The 25947-nt window shown below is 42.9% G+C and overlaps 1 protein-coding gene across 3 annotated transcripts in view; it reads left to right on the top strand.

Moving 5' to 3' along the window:
* Window positions 1–25947, top strand: part of BMAL2 (basic helix-loop-helix ARNT like 2) — a 107317-nt gene that overhangs the window by 592 nt on the left and 80778 nt on the right. Inside the window, exon 1 of one of the 3 annotated variants that reach the window (XM_042247365.2) lies at window positions 5786–6520. The exons of the other annotated variants lie outside the window; for them this stretch is intronic. Coding sequence (XP_042103299.1) covers window positions 6382–6520 — 139 coding nt within the window. The 5' untranslated portion in view covers window positions 5786–6381. Of the gene's footprint in view, window positions 1–5785; window positions 6521–25947 lie in introns of those variants that run through there. 3 annotated transcript variants of the gene reach the window in all.

The raw sequence follows: 25947 nt of genomic DNA, 5'->3' as shown, positions 1-25947 counted from the left end.
TCTCACTTCTATTCCTTCTTTAAAACCTGCTCAGCGGTGGATCGGGCAGGCGAGAGCGGGGAGGCAGGTCCCCCACATTTCTTACTCTTGAAAACCACAGATTGCACCGCAACAGTCCTCTCTCAGCGAGAGGCGGCTCTTGTGCCATTTCAGCACTAAGAAAGTCATCCGTGGAATTTGTTTGTTTCGTTTTATATTATTTTGGAGTTTTTGTGAATTGAGTTGGAAGCGTTGCTACGTCTTTTTTCTCTCTCTAGTGTTTTCTGGCGACATTCGCTGGTCTCTCCCGTATGACTACTCATAATTATGGACTGATCATAAAATATTTGTTACTTAAGACGGACAGGAGGCAGGAAAAAAACATGTAAATAACTAAAAGACTGGCAGAGAGAAGTTCAGGGAAGCAGTTTGTTAAATCTCCCGTTTCCTTTTAGAATATTGTGATGCGTTTAGATTCTTCTGGGAAATACAGCAATGAGAAGAGGTCTTTTGAAAATCTAAAAGAGGATTTAAATCATGGGGAGGTTTCTAAAATTCTGTCATTTGAATATTTGAAGTCTTTCCGGTCTATATGAAGATGTGAGAAGGCACTGGTTTGAAAAGAGAAGGTAGTATTCATCATTTTAAGCCCAGAAATCCTGTGTTGGCTGTGACTGAACTCTGCCCTTTACTATGTCTTCTGGGTTAAGTTAGCATTAGTCTCTTCCTAAAGTGGAGATAATTTTAGTATCTGTCTTATAGGATTGTTAGAATTGAATGAGATATATACATTTTTCATCTGGATATGCTTTTATTCCTGATAAAATTTAGTGTAGAGATTACAAGAGTCATTTTGGACAAAAGTTTTGCTTTAAGTTTTCGTAATACTTTCAGCTCCTTGTTGTTCACCATTTCTCCCTAAAAAGTCTTCAGCATGTTTGTTTCTCTGCTTTTTTTTTCCTTTTTTTCCCTAAGAAGAGCCTGGAGAGAAGCATCAGTGTTTCACATCCCTGTGATTTTGACTGATTTCTACCTCCCTTTTCCCTTCCTCTTTTTTTTCTCCTGGCATTTACTGTGCCATGTTGGGCCATTGATGTCTGCGGACACTGGGTGTCTACATAAGTGCCCACCCTCCCTGGAATCTGCATCCTTGTTTCTGATGCCCTATTTAAGCTCTAGACAGGGCTAGCTGTTAATGACCTGCTTTGGCACAAATGGTGACGTCTCACCCAGTGTGTCTGATACTGTGCCTGCCATCTCCTTCCTCATCCCAATGGCTCTTTCTCCTGCCATAGTTGTGGTCCTCTCCTTTAATCCAGAAGTCTGAGAGTCTGTTTTACTTCCCCCTCTTCTATGCCCCCTAGGGTGACTACACAGACCTTAATTCTGTCCCATCTTCTCTACACTGCCGTTGCTGGAGGTCACACTCTGATCACACATTATTTGGATGGCTGTTCACTTCCGCCTTTGACTGGGCCTCCTGAACACCCACCTTCTGTCCTGGCACCAGGGCACTATCCTATCCCTCCTTTGATAGGATCTTCAATAGCTCTCCATTCCTATGTGAAAAAAGTTCAAGGTTCTCAACCCACCATTCAAGTCTTTCGGGCATCTGACCAGCCTTTGCAGCCTCATCCTGAGTCCTGCCTCTTCATCTTCCAGAGCGCCCTGTCTCCAAGCCTGTGTTCCTGTTTGAGAGCTCCTTGGACCATTGCCCCTTTCCCTTGGCTCTGTAGTCTCCTCTGCCCCAAGCACCCTTCTTTTTGCAACTGGCCCTCATGACCAATATATCCCTCTCCTTCACTGGGCTAACTAATTTTCTTGAATATGTTTTTAAAGATATGCTATCCTTTAGGAAACATCTTACACCCTCCTCTATTAGCCAGAATATAGCTGAGGCGACTTTAGAGAGACTTCAAAAAGAATTGTTCTATGTACATGAAAGTCTAACTAGAGAGTAGAGTGGCTCGCTCTGTGAAGTTATCCAGGGACTGTGTTCTTCTTTGTTTTTAAAACATTTTTATTGGAGTATAGTTGCTTTACAATGCTGTGTTTGTTTCTGCTGTGCGACAGAAGTGAATCAATTACATATATGCATATATCCACTCTTTCTTAGATTTCCTTCCCATTTAGGTCACCACGGAGCACTGAGCAGAGTTCCCTGTGCACTCTAGTAGGTTCTCATTAGTTATCTGTTTTACCCATAGTCGTGAATGTGTCAATCCCAGTCTCCCAAATACATTCCACTCCCCTTTGGGCTTCCCAGGTGGCGCTAGTGGTAAAGAATCCACGTGCCAGTGCAGGAGACGTAAGAGATGTGGGTTCGATCCCTGGGTCAGGAAAATTCCCTGGAGAAGGGCATGGCAGTCCACTCCAGTACACTTCCCCGGAGAATCACATGGACAGAGGAGCCTGGTAGGCTACAGTCCATAGGGTCCCGAAGAGTCAGACATGACTGAAGCAACTTAGCACACACCCCTTTGGTAACCATAAGTTTGTTCTCTACATATGTGACTCTTTCCTTTGCAAATAAGTTCATCTGAGATATAAATGTGTGTGTGTGTGTATATATATGTATATATGTATGTATGTATATAAAGTGCTTAGCACAGTTCTTGGGAAATAGTAAGTACTCCATAAATGTTAGTTTAATATAGTTGTTTTTCATTTACAGCTTCAATTTGCTTTCTGAAAGTAATGAACCTCGTGTCTATTAAGAAAGTATTGTTGCACTTAAGTGTGTTGTTGCCCTCAAGTTAAAATTGGCCAAATATTTGGGCTTTTCTGAAAAAGGAGGGTATGAAAATGCACCTGCTAATTCAAAATATGGCTTATACCAGGTAAGTCTTTATGACAAGTTTTTGGACAAAGAGTTTATTGCTATTTAGCTGCATACCAGATGTTAACTTGGGGATGATCAAATTTAATCTTTTTTTGGTAAGAGGAACAAAGTCTCCACGGGGCCTCAGAGGGCCAGCGTTTATGGAACTCCTATTATGTACCAGGCATTTCTTGGCCTCATACCAGCCCTGTGATGTGGGTGATACTATCTCCCTTTCATCGATGAGGTGAAAAAACTGAAGCTGTAGCCAGAAATTGACAAACACACCTGAAGTTAAACTCTGTGGCTCCTGGCTGGGCTGCTCTTCTTTCTTTCCTGTCTGCTTGGATGGTTAATGGGCAGTGTGCTCACTGCCAGACACTCTCTTTGTCTAAAGAGGGAGAATTATGGTTGCAACTTCTCCCATTCCTGGAGGGAAAAAACAAAACAGGTCTCTATGTCAGAATCCAGGGCCATGGGTTTTTTCCCCCTGGCGCAAAATCCCTCCATATTCCTTTTTCCTAGGCAGATTGACATTCAGGCCTTCACAATAAAATGAAAATCAGGGAATTCTCTGGTGGGCCAGTGGTTAGTGGTTAGGGCTCTGCTTCCACTGCAGGGGGCTTGGGTTCAATCCCTGGTCTGGGAACTAAGATCCCACATGCCATGCAGTGCAACCCAAAGGAAAAAAAAAATCTAATAATGGTGATATGGAAAAAAATCCCCATGGTTTGATTATACTGCTGAAAACATTGAGGGAGCTGGTTTTGAAGATGGCCACCAAAAATCAGCTGGTACCTAACATGATTGCCTGCTCACTTGTTTTTGATGGGTTGATGGTAAACAACAAGATTAAGCAAGCTGCCATGCCAAGTGACTGGCTGGCACCTTCTGGTAAATGATTCCAGAATCTTTGGAGTTAGGGAGCAGGCATTCTCAGGAGAGCAGCACATGTACCAGGGCTGATTGCCAGATTTCGTCTTGGGTTTAGGCATCCAAGGGGCAACTGTCTCACCTTCCCTTCCCCCACTTTTTACCATCCCCTGTTTTCACCTGGGATGTTATCATACCCAGCTCTTATGAGGGGTAGTTCTGCAATTATGTAGTGGCTTAAATTCATTTTTGTGACTCAGATATTGAAAGTCACGTCCTGGTCCACTGTGCATAAACTACTCTTCTTGTCCGAGTCCTTCAGTCTGATGTGCGTCACTCAAGATAAACCAAGATGGGCTAAAAATGACTTTTGACATGTTTTAGGGGGAGGAAAGCGAGAGGAAAAGAGAGAAAGGTGGAGGAGTGAGAGAAGGGTTGGAGTAAAGAGAGAGGAGGAGAGAGGGAAAGAGCTGCAGAGAGACGTTGAAGACAGAGGATGGAGAGGGTGGAGAAGGGGAGTGGAGAGGAGCTGATCCCCGGTGGCGGTGGCAGTGGCGGTGGCGGGTTGGAGGAGGGCTGAGGAGGGATGGAGGTGAGGAGAGACGCAGGGGAGGAGGAAGGGTAGGGACTGCCACGCATTAGAATTTGACTCCAGGGAAAAAAGAAATCTAATGTTTAAAATACATGGGAAAGCCAAAATATTAGTAAACAGTGATTTCAGTATACTTTTTTCCTTGTGGAAAGACTTCTTGATTCTGAAAAGCATGATCTGGACTTCCCTCATGGTACAGTGGATAAGAAACCGCCTGCCAATGCAGGAGACATGGGTTCAATCCCTGGTCTGAGAAGATTCCACTTGCCGCAGAGCAGTTAAAGCCTGTGAGCCACAGCTACTGAGCCTGAGCTCTCGGGCTCACAAGCCACAACTGCTGAAGCCTGTGCACCCTAGAGCCTGCGCTCTGCAACAGGGGAAGTTTCCACAGTGAGAAGCTCGCACATCACAATGAAGAGTAGCTCCCGTGCTCCACAACTAGAAAAGGCCCAGACAAAACAACAAAGAACCACCAGCACAGACAAAAAAAAAGAAAAAGAAAAAGCATGATCTCTTTCTGTGTGGTGAACATTAATTAGAGCATCCTTTTGAAATCTCTTCCTTTGCATAATGTTCAGGATATCATAAACAAGATAATAAGATGTCATTCAGTAGCCCCAATTTCAGTTGCCTTGGGCTGAAAACCTCGGTGCCTGGCATCCAGGTGGTTAGTCAGCATCAGCACCACCAGGGTCTCAGTGAGCCAGCAAGAGGCAAGTGTCTCATCTACTCAGCCCCCAGTTTTTAAACTTAAAATACTTTGAAACTAATTAACATATTTAAATCAGTCTAGATGTATAATATTAAAATTCTCATTTGAAAATACTTAGTTGTTGGTGGGGATGATTGGAAATTTGTCATTTATCTCAGTAAATTTCTGGGATTTCGTTTCTCTTTAATCTTATGATTTAAATCTCTAGATAGTATCTTTACCGAAAGAGCGAAACAAAGAAGACTGAAGGAAAAGGAAGCACAGAGAGAATCCTTCTTCCGCTCAACCTGGTTTGCATTATGGTGACATGGAAGTGAAGGTTGCTCGGTCCTGTCCGACTCTTTGCGACCCCGTGGACTATACAGTCCATGGAATTCTCCAGGCCAGAGTACTGGAGTGGGGAGCCATTCCTAGCCTTTCCTAGACCACGGGATCTTCCCAACCCAGGTCTCCTACATTGTAGGCAGATTCTTTACCAGCTGAGCCACAAGGGAAGCCCAGGTTTGCATTACAGGAGATTTACAGTTGAGGGTCAAGATGATTGCCGTAAAACAGCAATTCCCAATACATTCAAAATGTTTTACTTACAATATTTAATTGAATTTCTTAAATGTTATTTTAAAATTAATTTTATTTATTTATTTATTGGCCCTACTGCACAGCATGTGGGATCTTTGTTCCTGGATGAGGGACTGAATTCAGGCCCCCTACAGTGGAAGCCCAGAGTCTTAACCGCTGGACTGCAAGGGAAGTCCCATTTATTTTTTTACATAGATAAGAAATACACTTTGCCCTCTGTTCCAAGGATAGCGCAGGCGAAGTGGAGAACCATCCACTGGCTTGCTTTCTCGGCACCTCTCCAGTACTTCTCCTTTACATGTCCTACATAGTTATGTGAGGGAGTCTGCCTTCCCATGTATGGTCCAGGCCTCTCCTCAGGCCGTTGGCTGCTCCTAGACTGCCCTGTCCTCCCTCCAGATGGGCCTGTAGGGGCTCTCCTGTAGTTTTGAAGGCCGAGCTCAGATGTCACTGTGTTTCTTCTACCCCTGGAACAGAAGAGCTGGTGCAGGAAAATGCATGAACTTTGGACCCAGTGGGAGTACGTGTGTGTGCGTGCTCAGACGTGTCCAACTCTGCAACCCCATGGACTGTAGTCCACCAGACTCTTCTGTCCGTAGAATTTTCCAGGCAAGAACACTGGAGTGGGTTTCCATTGCCTACTCCAGGAGTGGGAGTGTGGGTGTCAGTTAATATACTAGCTCTGTGACCTTGACCAAATTATTTAACTTCTCTGAGCCCCAATTTCCTCGTCTATAACATGGCGGTAAAAAATGACCTAACTTGAAGAGTCATGTGACAATTAAATGAGATGATTCCAAGCTAGTGAAATCTGACCTTCAACAGATGAGTTTCCTTCGCCTCATGAACCCTTCCCAGAACTTCTCCTACCCGCTGATGGAAATGATTCTTCCCTTCTATTTCCTCACTGTGGTTTTTGGCGTGCCTACGAGAACCCTGTGCCCACTTGCCATGCCTTGTTTAGGTACGTATCTTAGCTCCATCCTTGGGTTGCACATGCCTAAGAGAGCAGGGTAGGACCTGGCTCATCTTTACAGTCTTCACCTCCTTGCACTTATTAAATACCTAACCAAGCTTTTTGATTGTAAGTGACTGTTGGTTTGAGGTGCTGACAGGGCTGGTTTGTTCATAAAGCATATTGCTGTTCTAGGCAAACAGAGAGAAAGAAACGGATGAAACAAGCAGGATTAAAGAGCTTATAAAAGGAGAGATGAAAAACGGCCAAAATATGTGTTGTAAAGACAGAACCTAGCACAATCTATGGTTTAACTGCTAGGAGTGAGCCTCTCCACCTACATTTGGGAAGAATTATATCTAGTTTGTGGGGGAGTTGGCTTTCAGAGAAGGGGTCAAGTTTAGTATTGAAGGATAGATAACTTGTGGAGGCAGCAAAGAGGGTCATCGACAACAGAGATTAGACGTGTATATGGAAAATCATCAGTGATGTGCTTGGAAGAACTGGTGCTGGTCTGGCTGGGAAAAGTGGGAACGGAAGAACTGACCTGTCCTTGCCTTGTTAATGTCACCCAGCGCTGCCCTCCCACCTGTGATGCGGCAGGACAGCAAATGAGGAAAACCTGAGTTACAGGCTCCAGAAGGAAAGATCCGAGCACCTTCTTTTTGGTCCCTGGCCAGCAAGAGACCAGTTGTATCACCCTGAAATGTTACTTGCAGCATATTTCTGACCAGAAAGAACATCAGGGATCCTGGTTCCTGCCAGAGGATTAGTTATATGGTCTTAGCTTTCCCTCCAGGTGCATCTGGGCCACTACTTTCGCCCATCCTCTCTTCTCTGAAAAAAAGTAGCTGCTTCTATCTTTAAATCCATTTCACACTGCTTCTTCTTAAAACCGTCACTGGTGCTGTCTCATTTATTCCTGCTGCAGCCTGCTGGGAAGCAGGTTTCTGGACTTCCATCCACTGTCCAGTGTAATGGCCACTGATGTCCTCCTCTTATGGACATGTGCTCCAGGCCTCCTTGCAGACCCTTCCTATGCAGCCCCAGGGTGCAGGACTGAACAGAACTATCAGCCTTGCCTTCCAAGACAAGCAGGGAAGGTTTATAAACCCAAAGGACTCCATTGCCATGCACGTCTGAACACATTCCTAAAAGAGCACTCCTGCAAACGCCTGTGTGTGATAACATCAGAAGATGTTTGTTGATTCAGACTCAGTGCAGAGGATCTCTGGCATAGAAGTTACTCAAAGGCAGAAACACTTAGGTACATCAAAATACCTCTTCATCTTTTCTTCTTAGGAGAGGAGAAGAGAGGGAGAAGAGATTGTCGTTGAGCCTGGATGGTAACAAAAGTATAGGTATTTTATAGACAGATTGTAAAAAAGAGATCAGTATACGATGGGCAGACTTGAACACTTTACAGAACAGAGATCAATATATGTTTAAAATGAATAGAAGATTGTGACGATTAGTAATTGTTTTGTCAAAATCTAGAAAACAGTTTTGATTGAAAAATTGAACACAGTTGCCAGCTTTATGTTTATTTCTCTCCTCAACCTCCTGGGTAGAGAATTGGATTTCCTCTCTGACTTACATGGTACCCAAAGGTAGGCCATGCTCACACTACTGTGGAGACAACAATATGGACTTCTAGGGAGGCCATCTCTTCTCTAATGAGCCATCCAGGCAACAACACTGACCTAGAAAAGAGAGACCAAACCCAATTTCCCATGCATCCTGAGGCTAGTGGCTTAAGACAATTCTCTTTTCTTTACCTTTCAACTTGAGTTCAACTAGCACTTTTGGCCTATCAGTTCCTTTCAGCAGTAACCATTGCTACTTCTGGGACATGTGGGTCACAAACCATGCAGCCTGATCTTAGAAGAACATTCGGATTCACACCTCAACTTTCAGAAGACATCTAGGACAAATTCTTTATCAAGAGGTTTTAAGTAATTTTTTGTTAGGCAGCTTTGGATTCTGATCATCATTGTAACTATGGTATGTTAATACATAAATAATATTAAAGTCATTAATGGTGTGTTGGGTTTTATTACTTTTTAAACTCATACTGTGTTTCAGTTTGTAGGGCCTTAGCATTTTCTTATTGCAAAGTCAGTGCTTCTCCTCTCATCCCCTTTAAAGGGTCTTTCTTCTTTCTAGAATAATCACCACTGGGTGAAAAGATACATAAATACTTCTGTGAACACTGATGAATTCTCTTTCTCAGAGTTAACTGAGGGTGTCTTATTTTGTTGATACGTTAGAGGTGAGGAACCATGATATCTTTTGTAGGTTCTGTATCGAATCTGACATATCAAGTCATGCCTGGTTAGTACAGATCATGATGATAGTCTACAGCATGTTTTCTGTGTACTCATGACCTGCAAGAATTGTATTTGCCTGTGTAACAGTGATGCGGGTATAGCTCATCAAAATTGTTTCTGTGCCTTTTGGAGAAACTTGCTGATGTTGAAAACGCTGAACTCTGTATTCTTCTTATTCTTGAGGATAAGTCCTGGACCAAGTTAGGGGAATTTTCTGTTTCAGTGTAGAACAAATTCTGATGAGCTGCTTTTTCTTGCTCTTGCCCATCCCTGGATTAGGTTATAATGCCTATGAAAGGTTGGCCTTTTCTGGAATAGTCATCACCAGGGTAGCATTGTTAGGTGCTTATATCACTCTGATTACATTCTGCATCGCAACTGAATGGTTTCCCACGACTCCGATTTACTTATAGTCATCATGGGTGTTTCTGTTCCCTCTTTGCCCCATTTCAAAAGCTTAGCATGGATGATTCTCACCTTTTGGTTCTTCTAAATAGTTAATAATTCTTAATATTTACTATGTGCTAGTTGTCTAAATGCTTTACATGGTATAATTCACAAATCTTCAGCAAATCTATAAAGTAGTACTATTATTGTTTCATGTTTCCTTTTTAAAAATTATTTTTAATCGGAGGATAATTGCTTTACAATATTGTGTTGTTTCTTCCGTACGTCAACATGCATCAGCTATAGGTATACATACACTTCCTCCCTCTTAAACCTTCCTCCCACCTCCCACCTCATCCCACCCCTCTAGGTTGTCACCGAGCGCCGTAATTGATCTCCCTGAGTCATACAGCAAATTCCCACCGGCCATCTATTTTATGCATGGTTATGTACGTATTTCTTTTTTTGGCTGCACAGCATGGCATGTGGGATCTTAGTTTCCCAACCTGGGATGGAACCTGTACCCCTTGCATTGGAGGCGTGGAGTGCGTAACCCTTGGACTGCCAAGGAAGTCCCTGTTGCATATTTCTCATGAAGAAATTGAGACACAGAGATTTTAAGTGCCTTCCCCAAGGTAAAGTTTCCATAGTAAGTAGCTAAACCAGGATCAGAACCCAAACAGACTGGCCTCCAGAACTTTTATCCTTGTCTGCCATGCCTCCTAGACCTCTGGGAAAGTGAAAGTGAACCTGTTAGTTGCTCAGTCATGTCCAATTCTATGTGAGACCATGGAGTGTAGCCAGCCAGGCTCCTCTGTCCATGGAATTCTCCAGGCAAGAATACTGGAGTGGATTGCCATTTCTTCCTCCAGGGGATTTTCCCAACCCAGGGATCGAACCCAAGTCTCCTGCACTGCAGGTGGATTCTTCTGTAGGGAAGCCTATAGACCTCTGGAGGAGGTGCCATTTCTGCGACGTGCTGATGTCTAAAATTGAACTTATTTGAGGAGGGAGTGTGGAATATTGGCCTTTTTTGGCTTTGAGAAAATCTGAGCTCTCTCATCTTATAATTAGGTCATCTTTGGCACGTCTGTCAGTCAGGGTTCAACCAGAGGAGCAGAACCAATAAGGGATATGTATAGTGAGAGATTTATTACAAGGAAGTGGCTTATGCAAATGTGAGGTCAGGCCACAGGACTTGAGTTCATAGGGCCTGCCATCAGGAAAGGTGGGCTAGAGCTCTCAGGCACAGGCTGAAGCAGCTATCCATGGGTGTAGTTTCTTCTTCTTTAGGGAAACCTGGGAGGGAAGAATTCCCCAGGAATGCAGGATACCCAGGTTCGATCCCTGGGTCTGCAAGAACCCCTGGAGAAAGGAATAGCAAGCTACTCCAGTATTCTTACCTGGAGAATTCCATGGACAGAGAAGCCTGGTCGGCTACAGTCCATGGGGTGGCAGAGATGGATACAACTTAGTGACTAACAGTTTTGCTTTTGCTTTCACTTTCAGCTGTGTTTTTAAGGCTTTCAACTGATTAAATCAGGTCCCCCCAGATTGTCTAGGATAACTCTAAATCAAGGGTCCCTAACCCCTGGGCTGTGGACCGGTGCTGGTCCAAGGTCTGTTAAGAACCAGGCCTCAGAAGGTGAGGTAGGGTGAGCGAGTGAAGCTTCACCTGCTGCCCCCATCAATCACATCACTGCCTAAACCATGCCTGCCCCCCATACATGGAAAAATTGTCTTCCATGAAACTGGTGTCAAAAAGGCTGGGGACTTCTGCTCTAGATAACCCTCGCCCTGACTCTAACCCTGACCCTAATCTAGGACAGTTTCCCTTGTTAAGGACAACTGATTATGGAATTTAATCACAGCTACAAAATACAGCAGCACTTAGATTCGTATCTAACTGAGTGCCTGAGGACTATAGCCAGCCAGGCTGACACAAAGACCATCACAGCAAGTGACTTCATTTCTGTGAATCTGTTTCCTCACATGGTAAACCCTCACCATAGGGTTATGAGGACTGTGCAAAATTAGGTATAAAAAGATTACTGCCTGGTGTGTAGGATTCAGTGCAAGATTATTCATTGGTGGTGGGGTGGAAGTGGGGGTAGTCACAGCAGCAGCCGCTGTGGTCTCACTAGTGACTTCATCCCCCCTTTCGTCTCTCCTGTTCAGTCTGGTTCACTGCAGTGGTTGCTGCCTAATTGACATTCCTGCCTAAAATCTCTTCTTATCCATCTTTGTTTTTTTCTGAAGACCATGTTGGAGGCTTAAAGTAACTCTCTACTCTCCATCTTTGAAAAAAATGTCTTCCTGAAATCCAGACCCACAGTGTTTATAGCGTTCCTCAACATTTTGGTGCAACGGTGTAACTCCCCTTGCTTGCTTAAAGCTTGTGGAAGGGAGAACTTCCTCTCCCAGTGGCACTGTTTTAGTTTTTTTAAAAAAAAAGTCTGCAGTGGTTGAGTGGGAAATGAATGAGAACTATTTCTCCAAAAGAGGCTATTGTACTTAAGGACAGTTTTGTTTTTTTAGTTTAGTCATTTATTTATTTTGGCAGTGCTGGGTCTTTGTTGCTGTGCTCTGGCCTTCTCTAGCCATGGTGATGGTGTGGTGTGTGGGCTTCTCATTGCAGTGGCTTCTTCTGTTGCAGAGCACAGGCTCTAGAGCACACAGGCTTCAGTGGGTGTGGCTCACAGTCTTAGCTGCCCCAGGACGTGTGGGATGCTCTCTGACTAGGAATTGAACCCATGTCCCCTGCATTGGCAGGCGGGTTCTTACCCACTGGACCAGGAAAGTCCCTGTTTCTGTTTCTTTTATTGAAATGGTAGTGTAACACACAGCTGGCATCTTGTTTCTGAACCTCAGTTTCCTCCACTGTAAGGTGAATGAATTGGACAGGATGATTTCTTTTGTTCCTTTTCCCTCCTCTTGACCTTTTATTAAAAGTTAAAACCAGATATATCTATATTTTAGGGTTTTCTCCAAATATTTTATAATAAATTTTTATATTTATGAACAAAAAGTTTTTTTCCCTCAGATCAAAAAAGAACCTTAAAAGGCAGTGCTTTGTTATAGTTGAAGCAAATAGTACATAAAGAATTAGCCGAGAGAATTTTCCACTTCCCCATTCCATCAGATGAGAAACAACACATTAACGAATGAACTTAGGAACTGTGAAAGTCTATAGGAATAACATCTTTGGCATTGAATGTCATCCAGAAAGTGAGTGGGCTACATACCTTAACACTTTAAGATCATGTACCAGATTTTATTCACTGAAATTCATAAATGATACCTTTCCCCAATGGTTTGTCCTTTTTCCCCATTTCCCTGTACCACCAGCAGCACTCAAGCTGGTTAATACCAGTTGAACCCCAGGACACACAGGAGGATTGATTAAGTTTCCAGTTCCATGAGGAAGAAGTCTGGCCACCATGTTTCCCCAGCCTCTAGAGCATGGTGTCCGCTTTGTAGTAGCTTGATGAGTGTGCACTGATGGCGTGATGTGCAGATGTACTGGGATCACAGCTGACAGGTTCTGCTCATCAGGTGACTAGCCCAGTAGGGACTAGACTAGCTCTTCTCCTTCCATGCCCTTTCCACCTGTTGTACCTACTGTGCTGCAAACTGGGGAACTGGTCTTTGGGTTCATTCCCAGGTTTGGAAGCTCTAAAGTTTCTATGCCTCTGTATCTTGCTTCTCCCATTCACACCCATGCAATTGGTTTGTGTTCCACCCTGAATGCCACACCCTCATGATCAGGTATAGAGAAGCTTGCAGGAAATCCAGGACACCTTCTTATATTAAAGCCATTTTTAGTACCTAGTCTGATGGGAATGGTGTAAGCAAATTCACGTCTCACCTCACACGTGCTCTGGAATATAAATGCCTTTTGTGCAGAGCAGGTCTGGAAGAGCCTCGGCCCCTCCTTCCTAGTAGGAGGGATTTGTCATGTGGGAAACCAGATTCCCCTTTGGCCCATTTTAAGCCAGAAGGCTCAAGATAGCCCATGCAATGAACACAACTTAATCCGCACAGCTCCCTGACACCCTTGCGTTGTTCACTATCCTACTCCCAGACTGCTTCTCCACCCCAAAGTGGATCCTTTCTCCTATTTGCTGAGTGGTTGTCCGAGCCCAGTATAGCATTCCTCTCTCTTCCCTAGTGTCAACCTTGTGCTCACTTCTGTGACTATGACTTGGGTCTCACTTTGCCTACGCTGTACTTGGTCACAGTGAATAACTCCCTCCTCTCCCCCTCCCTTTTTCTTGTTCAACACACCAGCCAGACATTTGGTTTGAAAATGTAAATGTCATGCTGGTCACTTTTGCAGATGGCATATTTTGAGGAGGCTTAGTCAATCTGGTAGATAGAATCTGAATCCAAAAAGATATTGATAGGGTGATATCAAAGATGAAACTTAACAGCCAAAAAAAGGGCCAGTATCTAAGTGTAAAACAAAATGTACATCTTTAAAATGATAAAGATGTGAGTTAACAACAGCCTGTAGAAAAGACAAGTTTAGGTTTACTCCCAAAAAGCCCTGTTGGGAGTCAGGAGCCCCTCCTACATCAGTGTGTGGCTGTATAATAAAGGGCAAGGAACTGAATCAACTATGAGACTGTTTCTTTCTTGGAAAAAGAAGGAGCTATACTGGATCATCTCTCATGTCAGTTACAGTTCTAAAGTTACATAAACAAATGAATCACCAGTTTAAAGTGAAGGCCCAATATGTAAACTAAAAGCTAATGCAGCCTTATAAATAGTGAGAATATAATCAGAACCTTATCCATCAAAGTTCTGTTCTCCTCTCTGTGGACTAGACAGCTCTTGGATGTTGAATACCAATCACCCCACACGTCAAAGTATTTTTAACCAAAGTATATTCAGAAGAGAGCTAGCTAGTGATAAGGCAACCTATGGGTAATGTTTGAAAGGATCACATGGCTTGGTTTAGATGAGAGAAGGATTTAGGACAAAAGTGTCTATATTATGGCTAGCCATCAAAGCTTGAAGAGTTCTATGCTCTATACACTTGGAGAAGGAAATGGCAAGCCACCCCAGTATTCTTGCCTGGAGAATCCCGTGGGCAGAGAAGCCTGGGTACAGCCATGTGTCCATGGGGTTGTAAGAGTTGGACATGACTTAGTGACTAAAGCAACCAACCATTCTCCATACAAATTGTCAAAGCTGCTACCTCCTTCCTGAAGCCTTTACAGAGTGCTGTGATCCAGATTTCTCGAAAGACACTTTTCAGTCTACCTTGCATTTGGGTTATGTCTGTACTTACTGGGCTTCCCAGGTAGCACTAGTGGTAAAGAACCTGCACGCCAATGAAGGGGACACATAGCAGATGTGGGTTCAGTCCTTGGGTTGGGAAGATCCCCTGGAGAAGAGCATGGCAATCCACTCCAGTATTCTTGCCTGGAGAATCCCATGGACAGAAGAAACTGGCGGGATATAGTCCTTAGGGTCGCAGAGTCAGACATGACTGAAGTGACTTAGCATGCATATTCTTATCTTGCTGAACTCTTTGAGGGTGAATGGCATGTCATACTTATCCTTGCATCCTCTCTAGCTTCTAATGCAGTGCCTCGCACAATAATAAGTATACAACTGAACTGAAACATATTAGACTTATCAGACATGGAGATAATGGATAGAAATTGTAGAGAGACTTTTTGGCCTTCCAAGAAGTAAACTTTCAAATAATAAAAATGTCTTAAAAGTACATGGATAACTATGTAATTCATCGCACAACCTGTTCTTTAGAATGGATAGTTTAAAAGGTGCCAATTGTTGGTGAGAATGGAGCAGCTGAAAGTTAGACTGATACTGGTGGAAATGTGAAAAGGCACAACTGCTTAGGGACACAGTTTGACAGTTTTCCCCAAAACATGTACCTACCTTGCAACCCAGTCATCCTATGTCTATGAATTTACCCAAGATAAATGAAAACATTGCCTACACAAAGACTGGTACACAAATGTTTGTAGCAGCCTTATTTACAATAGCCTCCAATTGGAAATAAGCCAAGTGTTCATCAACAAATGAATTAAATGGATAAACAAAATATGATGCCAACTCAATAGAACATACATCAACAATAATACTATACAACAACATGGATGAATCTCAAAACATTATGAGGAAAAGAAGCCCAACTCAAAAGAATATGTCATATGATTCTATTTATATGAAGGCTAGACAATGCAGACAAATGGTTAAAGACTAAAAGCAAGTCACATTTGCCTTGAATTGGGGTAGAGGGAAGGGCATGGGAAACATTTCCCTGGTTTTTTCATATCTTAATTTTATGGTGGTTTTGAGATATAGAAATTTTAACTTTTTAATGTAGTCATTTCCTTCCCAGTTTTTACATTTGACATCACACTTTGAAAGTCTTCACTTTAAAATTATTTATACATCCACATATTTTATTTTATACTTTTATGATTTTATTTTCCTACACTTAACTCATTCATCCAGCACAGATTAATTTTAGTAAGTAGAAGGAAATAGAGACCTAATGTTTTCCCAGTAGGTAAGGATTTGACCTGATACTAGCAATAGAATATTCCATCATTTCCTCAATTATTGAATGTGGGTGGTATATCAAGGATTATGTTAAACTAATACAAACATGGTCTCTGGCCTCAAGGAGCTATGTCTGGTGAGATAGATGGACTGGTGATGAGATAATTACAGTGAAGTGGGATCAGCTCAATGATGGTGTCAGTTACAAGGTGCTGCTGGATTAGAGGCATTTCCAGTTATGGGCATGCCTGGAGAAGAGAGCCAGGGAGCAATGTGACATGACTGGGGACTGTCGCTTGGTGCCCTGTGGCTGCTGCCTCGGTCATGAATAAGAGAGTGGCCTGGAATCTGGCTCACAGGCACTTTCATTTCATGTCATCTTAAATTCAGTGGGGAGCTATACACCTGAAACTAACACAGCATTGTAAATCAACTGTAGTGCAGTTAAGAAAATTCAGTGGGGAGCCACAGTTGAATTTTGAGCAATGGAATGGAATACTCAAGGCATTGGGCAGTGATCATACTGCTATGGGACTTCATATTGAGTAGTCTCATAGTGTTCTGCTCTTTTGCTATGAAAAAAAGTTTTCATAGCAAAATCACAGTTTTGAATATGTGTTTGGTCGTTGATCAGTGTCTCACGTTACCTTCTTTAGAAAGGGTAGGAGATATTGTTTGTTTACTAATTATAAAAGGGTTTTCATGCAGAAACCTGAATTATCTGATACAATACCTCTGATTTAATCTCTTAATAGCTCTGCAGCTGCCCCTGAATTTGACTTGGACCTCAGTAATCTTTAACGGTTATATAATCATTCAATCTGACCATTTGTGTGAGGGTAAAGAGAGATGCTTTTTGGTGTCCCTTTGGCCATAAGCCCATTATACCCAATTCAGATAAGTAATTAATGTCCTACCTACTATCTGTCCAGCAAAACTTTATAGATTCCAAGAGGCTTCAATATTTATCTCCTTTTTTAAAATTAAAGCTCTGTGAGGTAACTCTAGTCTGTATCATAATCTCTATTCTGTAGATGAGCAATCCACAGAAAGAGTAAACCACTCACTTAGAGGCACACAGTGAGCTGGGGGGGCTTGGACCGAAGTGCCCTTGCCATGCCTGGTACCAGCTCATGGCCATTCAGTCCCCTGGTCTGTGAAGGTGGTGGGTTGCTGTTGTATGGGGAACAGTGTTATTGCAGTGGGGGCTGAACTTGAGCTGGGCTCCATGAAGTCCACACAGTCAGGAAGTTCTTCCCTCAGAAGAGTCCTCAGAAACCAGTACAGGTTGTCAAGTCACTTAGTCTCTCCCCATGAAGAAGCAGTGTTGGACTTCCCTGGTGGTCCAGTGGATAAGAATCTGCCTGCTACTGCAGGGGACATGGGTTCAATCCCTTGTCAGGGAAGATTCCACGTGCTGCAGAGCAGCTAAGCCCACGCGCCACAACTACTGAACCTACATGCTGTAGTCACTGAAGCCCGTGCGCCTAAAGCCTGTGCTCCACAGAGAGAGAAACCACTGCAATGAGAAGCCCCTGCACCACAATGAAGAAACTTGCCGCAGCTAGAGAAAGCTCCCTGCAGCAACGGACAACTTAAAAATAATAATAATAAAGAGAAGCAGTGCTTTTGGCAGACGGGGGCTGTTCTCTGCCACCAACAATAACCCTTTATGAACGCTGTGGTGTCACAGTTCTTCCCAAAGCATTAAACATGGCACCTGATGGATGCTTTCAATCAGTCATCCAACGTGGCTGCCACTGTCTGAAATCAATAGTTAACTGCCCTCTCCACCTCTGCAACAAAGGGAATCCTCTATAGGCAGATAACGCTTGTGGAAAGTTTCTTCTTAACTCTTTCTTGAACACTTTGCCGGTAGACCTCTCTTTCATCCACAGTTCAGGAGAAGGGTCAATCTGAACTCCTATATATTTGATTAGAAACTCCCTGCTCCTTCTCTTTAGGAAAACATTGAATGTGCCTTGTAAGTGGCTCAGTACCTTCTCATATCTTCAGCAGCACCAAATTAGTGGCGTCAGCAGTCTGTATTTACTCTTTGGTTTTAAAAAACAATGTAAGAAGGGCTGCATACATTACTCTTCAAATAGTGGTATACATTTATCCTTTCAAAGAAATACCCAAGGCTTCTTAATAACAGAGAACCTTGAGGGGAATATTTACTTTTTCTAAATTAAAAAATAATATGAGTTAATTGTAGAAAATTTGAAATTTTTAATTTTTAAACAATTTTAAATGAAGGAAAATAAACACATTCACATATTCTTTATTTTCGATATTCTGATGCCTTGACATCTGGGGCATTGCTGATGCTGGAGGGACTGCCCCTGCCAGGATGAGCCCATTGAGAGTCAACAACTTACCTGTGAGTGCACTTTTCAAATACAGACCAGCCAATTCAGAGCCCACACCCCAGCCACCTCCTCTATTAGGATCTCACACACTGGCCTGCTATCCACCCATCCTGAATGCCCCTGGGCCAGGTACCAGACAGCTGGGTGTAACCCCGATGCTCCATGGGCTGCTGAAGTCATTCAAACTAGCCAGTCCTAATACTGCTCAGCCTGTCTTGCCCATTCCCTCCCATAGAAACCACAATAGAGACATTTGCCCACAAACTCCCCCCTCCCTCTGCTTCTTGATTGGCCCTGGTGCTGCCCCATGTGGCCTGGCATGCCCCTTCCTCTTAGGAACTGTGAGCAGCAGTCTACCTTTTTGTTGGCAATTATCTTCTCATTTTTTGGCCTTAGTATACCTCAAATCTTCTATTCATATACTTTTTTTTAGGCAATAAAGAACCCCAAAAGTCATACAAAATGTAATATTTTGTATAGCATATACTGGGGCTACCCAGGTGGCACTCATGGTAAAGAACCTGCCTGTAAATGCAGGAGACATAAGAGATGCGGGTTTGATCTGAAGGTCAGGAAGATCCTCTGGAGGAGGGTATGGCAACCCACTCTACTACTCTCGCCTGGAGAATCCCAAGGACAGAGGAGCCTGATGTGTTACAGTCCATAGGGTCGCAAAGAGTTGGACATGACTGAAGTGACTTAGCACAATGACAATGACACATAGCATTTGCCATTTCATGAATAGTTAGAAAACATTGTGTTTAAAAGCTCCAGTGTGGCCCATCACAGGGTTACACTCTGGTTTTGAAGTTGTTGCCTTGTTTGTTGACACCTTTAGGTTGCTTTCATGTATACACTGTTGAAATATTTTTATTCATTTCCATGTACAAAAGCCTTTATGTATGTCTTTAATATTTTTAGGATAAACTCAAAGAAGTAGAATATATGGGCCAAAGGATATAAATATCTGTTTCCCTTGGTACAGTTTTCCAAATTTCCTTTTAGAAACGTTATGCTAGTCATCATTTTCACCAGAAGTATATGAAACTGTGAAGAGTGTCTCTCTTTTCACCTCTTTCGCTTCTTCAAGGCTCCCTTGTGGGTATAGTAATTTATTAGAATAAGTCATTTTGATAGGGGGGAAATTTCCTCATTTTTCAGTGCAGTAATTCTGAGGTGATCTGTATTGTGGTCAGGCCAAACTTGAAGGAATTGACCATTTGTCAATTGGTTTGTGGAAGCTAATGACTCTCGTGTATTTCAGAAGTAGAAAGTGAGCTTGGCATTTGTCTGAGGCTCACTGCTATTTCCAGATGTTGTTCCCCATTGTTACTTACTAGAGGCATGCCTCAGAGATATTGCAGGTTTCGTTCCAGACCACTGCATTATTGCCTTATGCAAAATATCACAATAAAATGTGTCACATGAATTCGTTGGTTTCCCGGTGGGTGTTCGCATGTGTGTGTGTGTCAGTCACTCAGTCATGTCCAACTGTTTGCAACCCCATGTAGCTTGCCAGGCTCCTCTGTGCATGGGACTTCTCCAGGCAAGAATGCTGGAGTGGGTTGCCATTCCCCTCTCCAGGGGATCTTCCCAACCCAGGGATTGAACCCAGGTCTCCATTATAGCCAGGTCTCCATTAAAGACTGCATTACAGGCAGTCTTTACTGTCTGAGCCAGTAATTCCAGCCAGGTATTCCCAGTGCATAGAAAAGTTACATTTATACTCTACTGTAATCTAAGTGTACAATAGCAGTATGTCTAAAAAGATGTACATACCTTAATTTTGAAACACTTTATTAGAAAAATACTAACCATTGTCTGGTCCTTCAGTGAGTCACGATCTTGCAATAGCAACATCACAGATCCTGATCATAGAGCACTGTGACAAATTTAATAATAATGAAAAAGTTTGAAATATTGTGAGAATTACTAAAAATGTGATGCAGGGACATGAAATGAGCTATTGGAAAAATGGTGTTGATAGACTTGCCCATTCAAGGTTGCCACAGACCTTCAATTTGTAAAACAAACAAACAAAAACAACACAAGATATGGAAAGTGGAATAAAATGAGATATGCCTGTACCTTCATTTAGGTTTTCTGTTTATTCAGCCATCTTCTATCCTTATTTTAACCCCCTCCCCCAGGAGGCTGCCCCTTGTGTTCTGACATTTCCTTTCCTGCCATCCCCCAATGTCATGCTGTGCGACTTTGGTCTTTCTTCTCTTTCCCAACACACCTCGCCCTCACTGCACTGCAGTGCCTCCTTGGGCACATCTTGTGTGTGTATTTGTGCTCAGTCGTGTCCAACTCTTTTGCGACCTCACAGCTTGAAGACCACCAGTCTCCTCTGTCCATGAGATTTCCCAGGCAAGAATACGGAAGTGATGTTGCCATTTCCCACTCCAGGGGATCTTCCCACATCTCCTGCATTGACAGGTGGATTCTTTACCAGTGCACCACCTGGGTGATCCCTGGGCGCCTCTTACTCAGCCCTTGAATCAGCTGCAAATGCTTTACCTCTGAACTTTTCCCTACTGACCATGGTCTTGTACACAAACATTCTAGCTACCTGCCTGTTCTTTCAACCTCTTCTGGTGTCTCCTTCTTTCTTACCCATCATGTATTCTGTGAAGCATTATTTTATTATTGTTGTCCCTTGAACAACAGCGAGGGGTGGGGCACTGACCCTCAATACAATAAAAAATCCATGTGTAACTTTATAGTCCGCTCTCTGTATCCATGGTTCTGCATCCATGGATTCAGCCAGCTGCAGACTGTTTAGTACCCTGGTATGTCTTTAGTGAAAGAAATCTGAGTATAAGTAGACCTCTGCGTTTCAAGCCCATGTTGTTCAGCAGTCAATTGCTGAATGTTATAGATATTACTTATTCCTTTTCTTGACTTTCTGCGTAACTCCCTAGCAATTGACTGATCTTGGGCCAGTAAAGCCACCTCTTTTCTCTGCTTTGGTTCTCCAGCTTTTAGACATCTTGCCACTTTTGAAGTCAAGGCCAAAGGAATAGAATTTCCTCCTTCTGGTTTATGTAGGAGAAGTGAATTTTTCTGTGATATGTTGATGTTGTATCATTGTTAGATGGGGCCCTAATTCCCATGTGAAAGGTTGTTGGTTTTCCCTGTCCATGCTTGGCACCAAAGCCTTTTCCCAGGCAGGCTGGGATAGCTTTAAGTACAATCTTCATTACAGAAATAAATAGGAACCCATGTAAGAAGTGAGCCATTCAGGTTGGGCAAATGTGGAATGCATTAAGATGAAACTTATAGCTTATAATGGGAAACTAGTTCCTGGAAAACAGTGCAAATGTGCCTCCTGCTTTAGTGATAACTAGCCAAGAAATGTAGGGGACTGAGATGCAGTGCTAGGGAACTTCACTAGCTCTCTGGTACCTGGAAGTCAAACTCAAACTGCTTAGTGAGACATCCAAGGCCCCCCACAAACTAACACAGTCTATTCTTCCAGCTTGGTCTCCTGTTTCACGCTATATCCAGCCATATTGATCTACTTACTGTTTTCTAATTGTTGTTGTTCAGTAGCTCAGTCATGTCCAACTCAGTCTTTGTGACCCCATGGACTGCAGCATGCCAGGCTTCCCTGTCCTTAACCGTCTCCTGAAGTTTGCTCAAACTCATTGAGTCGATGAGGCCATCTAACCATCTCGTCCTCTGTTGTCCCCTTCTCCTCCTGCCTTCAATTTTTCCAGCATCAGGCTCTTTTCCAATGAGTTGGCTCTTCGCGTCAGTATTGGCCAAAGTATTGGAGCTTCAGCTTCATCATCAGTCCTTCCACTGATTTCCTTCAGGATTGACTGGTTTGATCTCCTTGTTGTCCAAGGAACTCTCAAGAGTCTTCTCCAGCACCACAGTTTGAAGGCATCAATTCTTCAGTGCTCAGCCATTTTTATTGTCCAGCTCTCATATCCGTACGAGACTACTGGAAAAATCATGCATGCTTGCTAAGTCGCTTCAGTCATGTCACTTGCTCTTTGCTGACCCTATGCGGTAGCCCGCCAGACTCTTCTGTCCATGGCATTCTCCAAGCAAGAATCAGGAGTGGGTTGCCCTTTCCTCCACCAGGGCTTATAGTTTTGACTATACAGACCTTTGTAGGCGAAGTACTATCTCTGCTTTTTAATACATTATCTAGGTTTGTCGTTGCTTTTCTTCCAAAAAGCAAGTGTCTTTTAATTTCATGGCTGCAGTCACCATCTGCAGTGATTTTGGAGCCCAAGAAAATGAAATCTGTCACTTTTCCTATTGTTTCCCCATCTACTTGCCATGAAGTGATGGGACCAGATGCCATGATCTTAGATTTTTGAATGTTGAGCTTTAAGACAGCTTTTTACTCTCCTCTTTCACCTTCATCAAGAGACTCTAATTCCTCTTTGCTTTCTGCTATAAGGGTGGTGTCATCTATGTATCTGAGGTTATTGATATTTCTCCCGGCAGTCATGATTTTAGATTGTGCTTCATCCAGCCCGGCATTTCACATGATGTACTCTGCATATACATTAAATAAGCAGAATGACAACCTCAAGAGCCTTGAGGTACTCCTTTTCCTATTTGGAACCAGTCTGTTGTTCCATGTCAGGTTCTAACTGTTGGTTCTTGACCTGCATACAGGTTTCTCAGTAGGCAGGGAAGGTGATCTGGTATTCCTATCTCTTAAGAATTTTCTATAGTTTGTTGTGATCTACACAGTCAAAGACTTTAGCGTAGTCAATGTTTTTCTGAAACTCTCTTACTTTCTCTGTGATCCAAAAGATGTTGGCAATTTGATCTCTGGTTCCTCTGCCTTTTCTCAATCCAGCTTGTAAACTGGAAGTTATTGGTTCACATACTGCTGAAGCCTAGCTTGAAGGATTTTGAGCATTACTTTGCTAGTATGTGAAATGAGTGCAATTGGGTGGTAGCTTGAACATTCTTTGGCATTAGCCTTCTTTGGGACTGGAATGAAAATTGACCTTTTCAAGTCCTGTGGCCACGGCTGAGTTTTCCAAATTTGCTGGCATATTGAGTGCAGCACTTTCACAGCATCATCTTTTAGGATTTGAAACAGCTCAACTGAAATGCCATCACCTCCACTAGTTTTGTTCATAGTGATGCTTTCTAAGGCCCACTTGACTCCACACTCCAGGATGTCTGGCTCTAGGTGAGTGATCACACCATCAGATTATCTGGGTCATGAAGATCTTTTTTGTACAGTTCTTCTATGTATTCATGCCACCTCTTCTTAATGTCTTCTGCTTCTGTTATGTCTATACCATTTCTGTCCTTTATTGAGCCCATCTTTGCATGAAATGTTCCCTTGCTATCTCTAATTTTCTTGAAGAGATCTCTAGTCTTTCCCCTTCTATTCTTTTCCTCTATTTCTTTGCATTGTTCACTTAAAAGGCTTTCTTATTTCTCTTTTATTTTTTCTGAGAGAGAAAAAAAAATCTCTTTTCTTTTTTCTTTCTGAGCTGTATGTATGTCTTACAAGAGTAAGACATGATACTTGTAGAATTTAGAACAATGCAGGAAAGTAGAAAGGAAAAAAGAGCTTTGATTGGCCACTCAGACAAAATAATTGAAAAACTTTCGCTGTTTCCTTCTAGATTTTTTTCTCCCCTGAAAATATTGGGTTGGCCAAAAAGTTCATTCGGGGCTTTCCATCTGATGTTATGGAAAAATTCGAATGAATGTTTTAGCCAACCCAATAGTTATCTTTGTTTCTTGATTTTATGTAGTCTCTGTGTCTTTCATGCTGCTTTTTAAATTAAACAGTACATAAACATTTTCCATATTCATAAAGCTCATAAACATCATTTTTATTTTATTTTTTGTCAACAATAGAAATTTATTTCTCATGGTCTGTGGGCTGGAAGTCTGAGGTCAGGGTTCCAGTGTGGTTGGGTTTTGGAGACAGTGCTGTGGTGGGGCAGCTGGCCAGCTTCTTGTTGTCACCTCAGAAAGACAGTGAGCCAGCTCTCCAGCCTCTTCTGATAACAGCACTACTCCCATTCGTTACAGTCCAACTCTCAAATCTGTACACGACTACTGAAAAAACCATAGCTCTGACTATACAGACCTTTGTCAGCAAAGTGATGTCTCTGCTTTTTAGTACCCTGTCTAGGTTGAACCATAAAAAAGGCTGAACATTGAAGAATTGATGCTTTTGAATTGTGGTGTTGGAGAAGACTCTTGAAAGTCCCTTGGACCGCAAGGAGATCAAACCAGTCCATCCTAAAGGAAATCAACCATGAATATTCATTAGAAGGACTGATGCTGAAGCTGAAGCTCTAATACTTTGGCTACCTAATCTGACGTGCTGACTCACTGGAAGAGACCCTGATGCTGGGAAAGATTGAGGACAGGAGAAGAAGAGGGTGACATAGAATAAGATGGTTTGATGGCATTGTTGACTCAGTGGACCTGAGTTTGAGCAAACTTTGAGAGATAGAGAAGGACAGGGAAGCCTGGAGTGCTGCAGTCCAGGGATTGCAAAGAGTTGGACACGACTTAGTGGCTGAACAACAATCCCCGTCTTGAGAGCTCCACTCTCAGGATCTTTGAGTGGCTCTACCCAAAGGCCCCATCTCCAAATATAATCACATTGTGGATTAGATTTTATCATATGAGTTTTGTAGGATGCGTTCACTCTATAACAGCATCTAAGTAGGTGCTAAGGAAGAATTGTATCCTCTTATAACTACCTCACATTGCCTGTTAATGAGCTAAGTAGAGAGTGCCCATTATCTGAGAAGGAGCTCACTCTGAGGAGCTCCTCAGAGCTCTGTATGAGGTAGGGTAGCAGGAGAAGGAGAGACGCTTCTGAGATTCTCTGGGTGATGGAGATCAAAGCCTTCACTTTCGGAAGCCTGTCAAAATAGGTGAAGCTGTGACTCTCCAACTTCTCTTACGATGATAGTGTAATAAGTTTCTGCTGAAGAGCTACAACGATTGGAAAAAAAAAATGTTTATGGAAAGGGGCCAGACAGACTCCCAGGAAGTCAGGCAATGTGGGTATCAAGCAAGAGTTAAGCATTTTCCACCTCTCTGCTCCACAGGTCAGGTCAAAATTCCAACACCCTTGACTTTAGATTAAATTTCATCTATCCCAAAGGAAAGATCTTTGAGGTGCATATTAGATATGACAAGATCAGAAGAGCAATAGTTCCTGAATGTCTCACAATTAAACAATCTGGCAGTCAGAAATGCTTTACAAAGGCGAGGAACACTCTGATAATGAACAGGCCTAGGGGCTCCCTTGGACGTGAGGCATCCAATTCTATTTTCCCTTATACAAGCCCTGGAGAAGGAAATGGCAACCCACTCCAGTATTCTTGCCTGCAGAATTTCATGGACAGAGGAGCCTGGCAGGCTACAGTCTGTGGGATCACAAAGAGTTGGACACAAATGAGCGACTAACACTTACCTAATCACACAGAGCTTTCTTCAAGTGAAGCAACTGGATAGAGCTTGAAGAAAATAAATTACTTCTTATAACTGCAGCTTCAATCAACCCCTGAAACTTCACCCTCTTGCCAAAGGTGTCACATGTTTCAGTAAGCAGAAGAAGAGTGGAGGTGTCAGTGGCACAACATGCCATCATAGGGAGAGACCTTCGATGCCAATTTTTGGACATGTAAAAGCAGGACGCCAGTTTATTTCTGAATGCAAAGTGTCTGCATCAGAAGACCTTGTCTGGGTGTGTCAGTGTGGTTTCCTTCATTTTCCTTCCTGTAGGTAGACCCATGTAGAAGTGGTCAGAATCAGAGGTCAGATTTTCTTCCTCTTCCAT

This window comes from Ovis aries, chromosome 3 (genome assembly GCF_016772045.2).
Source record: "Ovis aries strain OAR_USU_Benz2616 breed Rambouillet chromosome 3, ARS-UI_Ramb_v3.0, whole genome shotgun sequence".
In the NCBI taxonomy this organism is placed as follows: domain Eukaryota; kingdom Metazoa; phylum Chordata; class Mammalia; order Artiodactyla; family Bovidae; genus Ovis; species Ovis aries.
The sequence above is the reverse complement of the archived record's forward strand: the minus strand, read 5'-3'. Positions and strand labels throughout refer to the sequence as shown.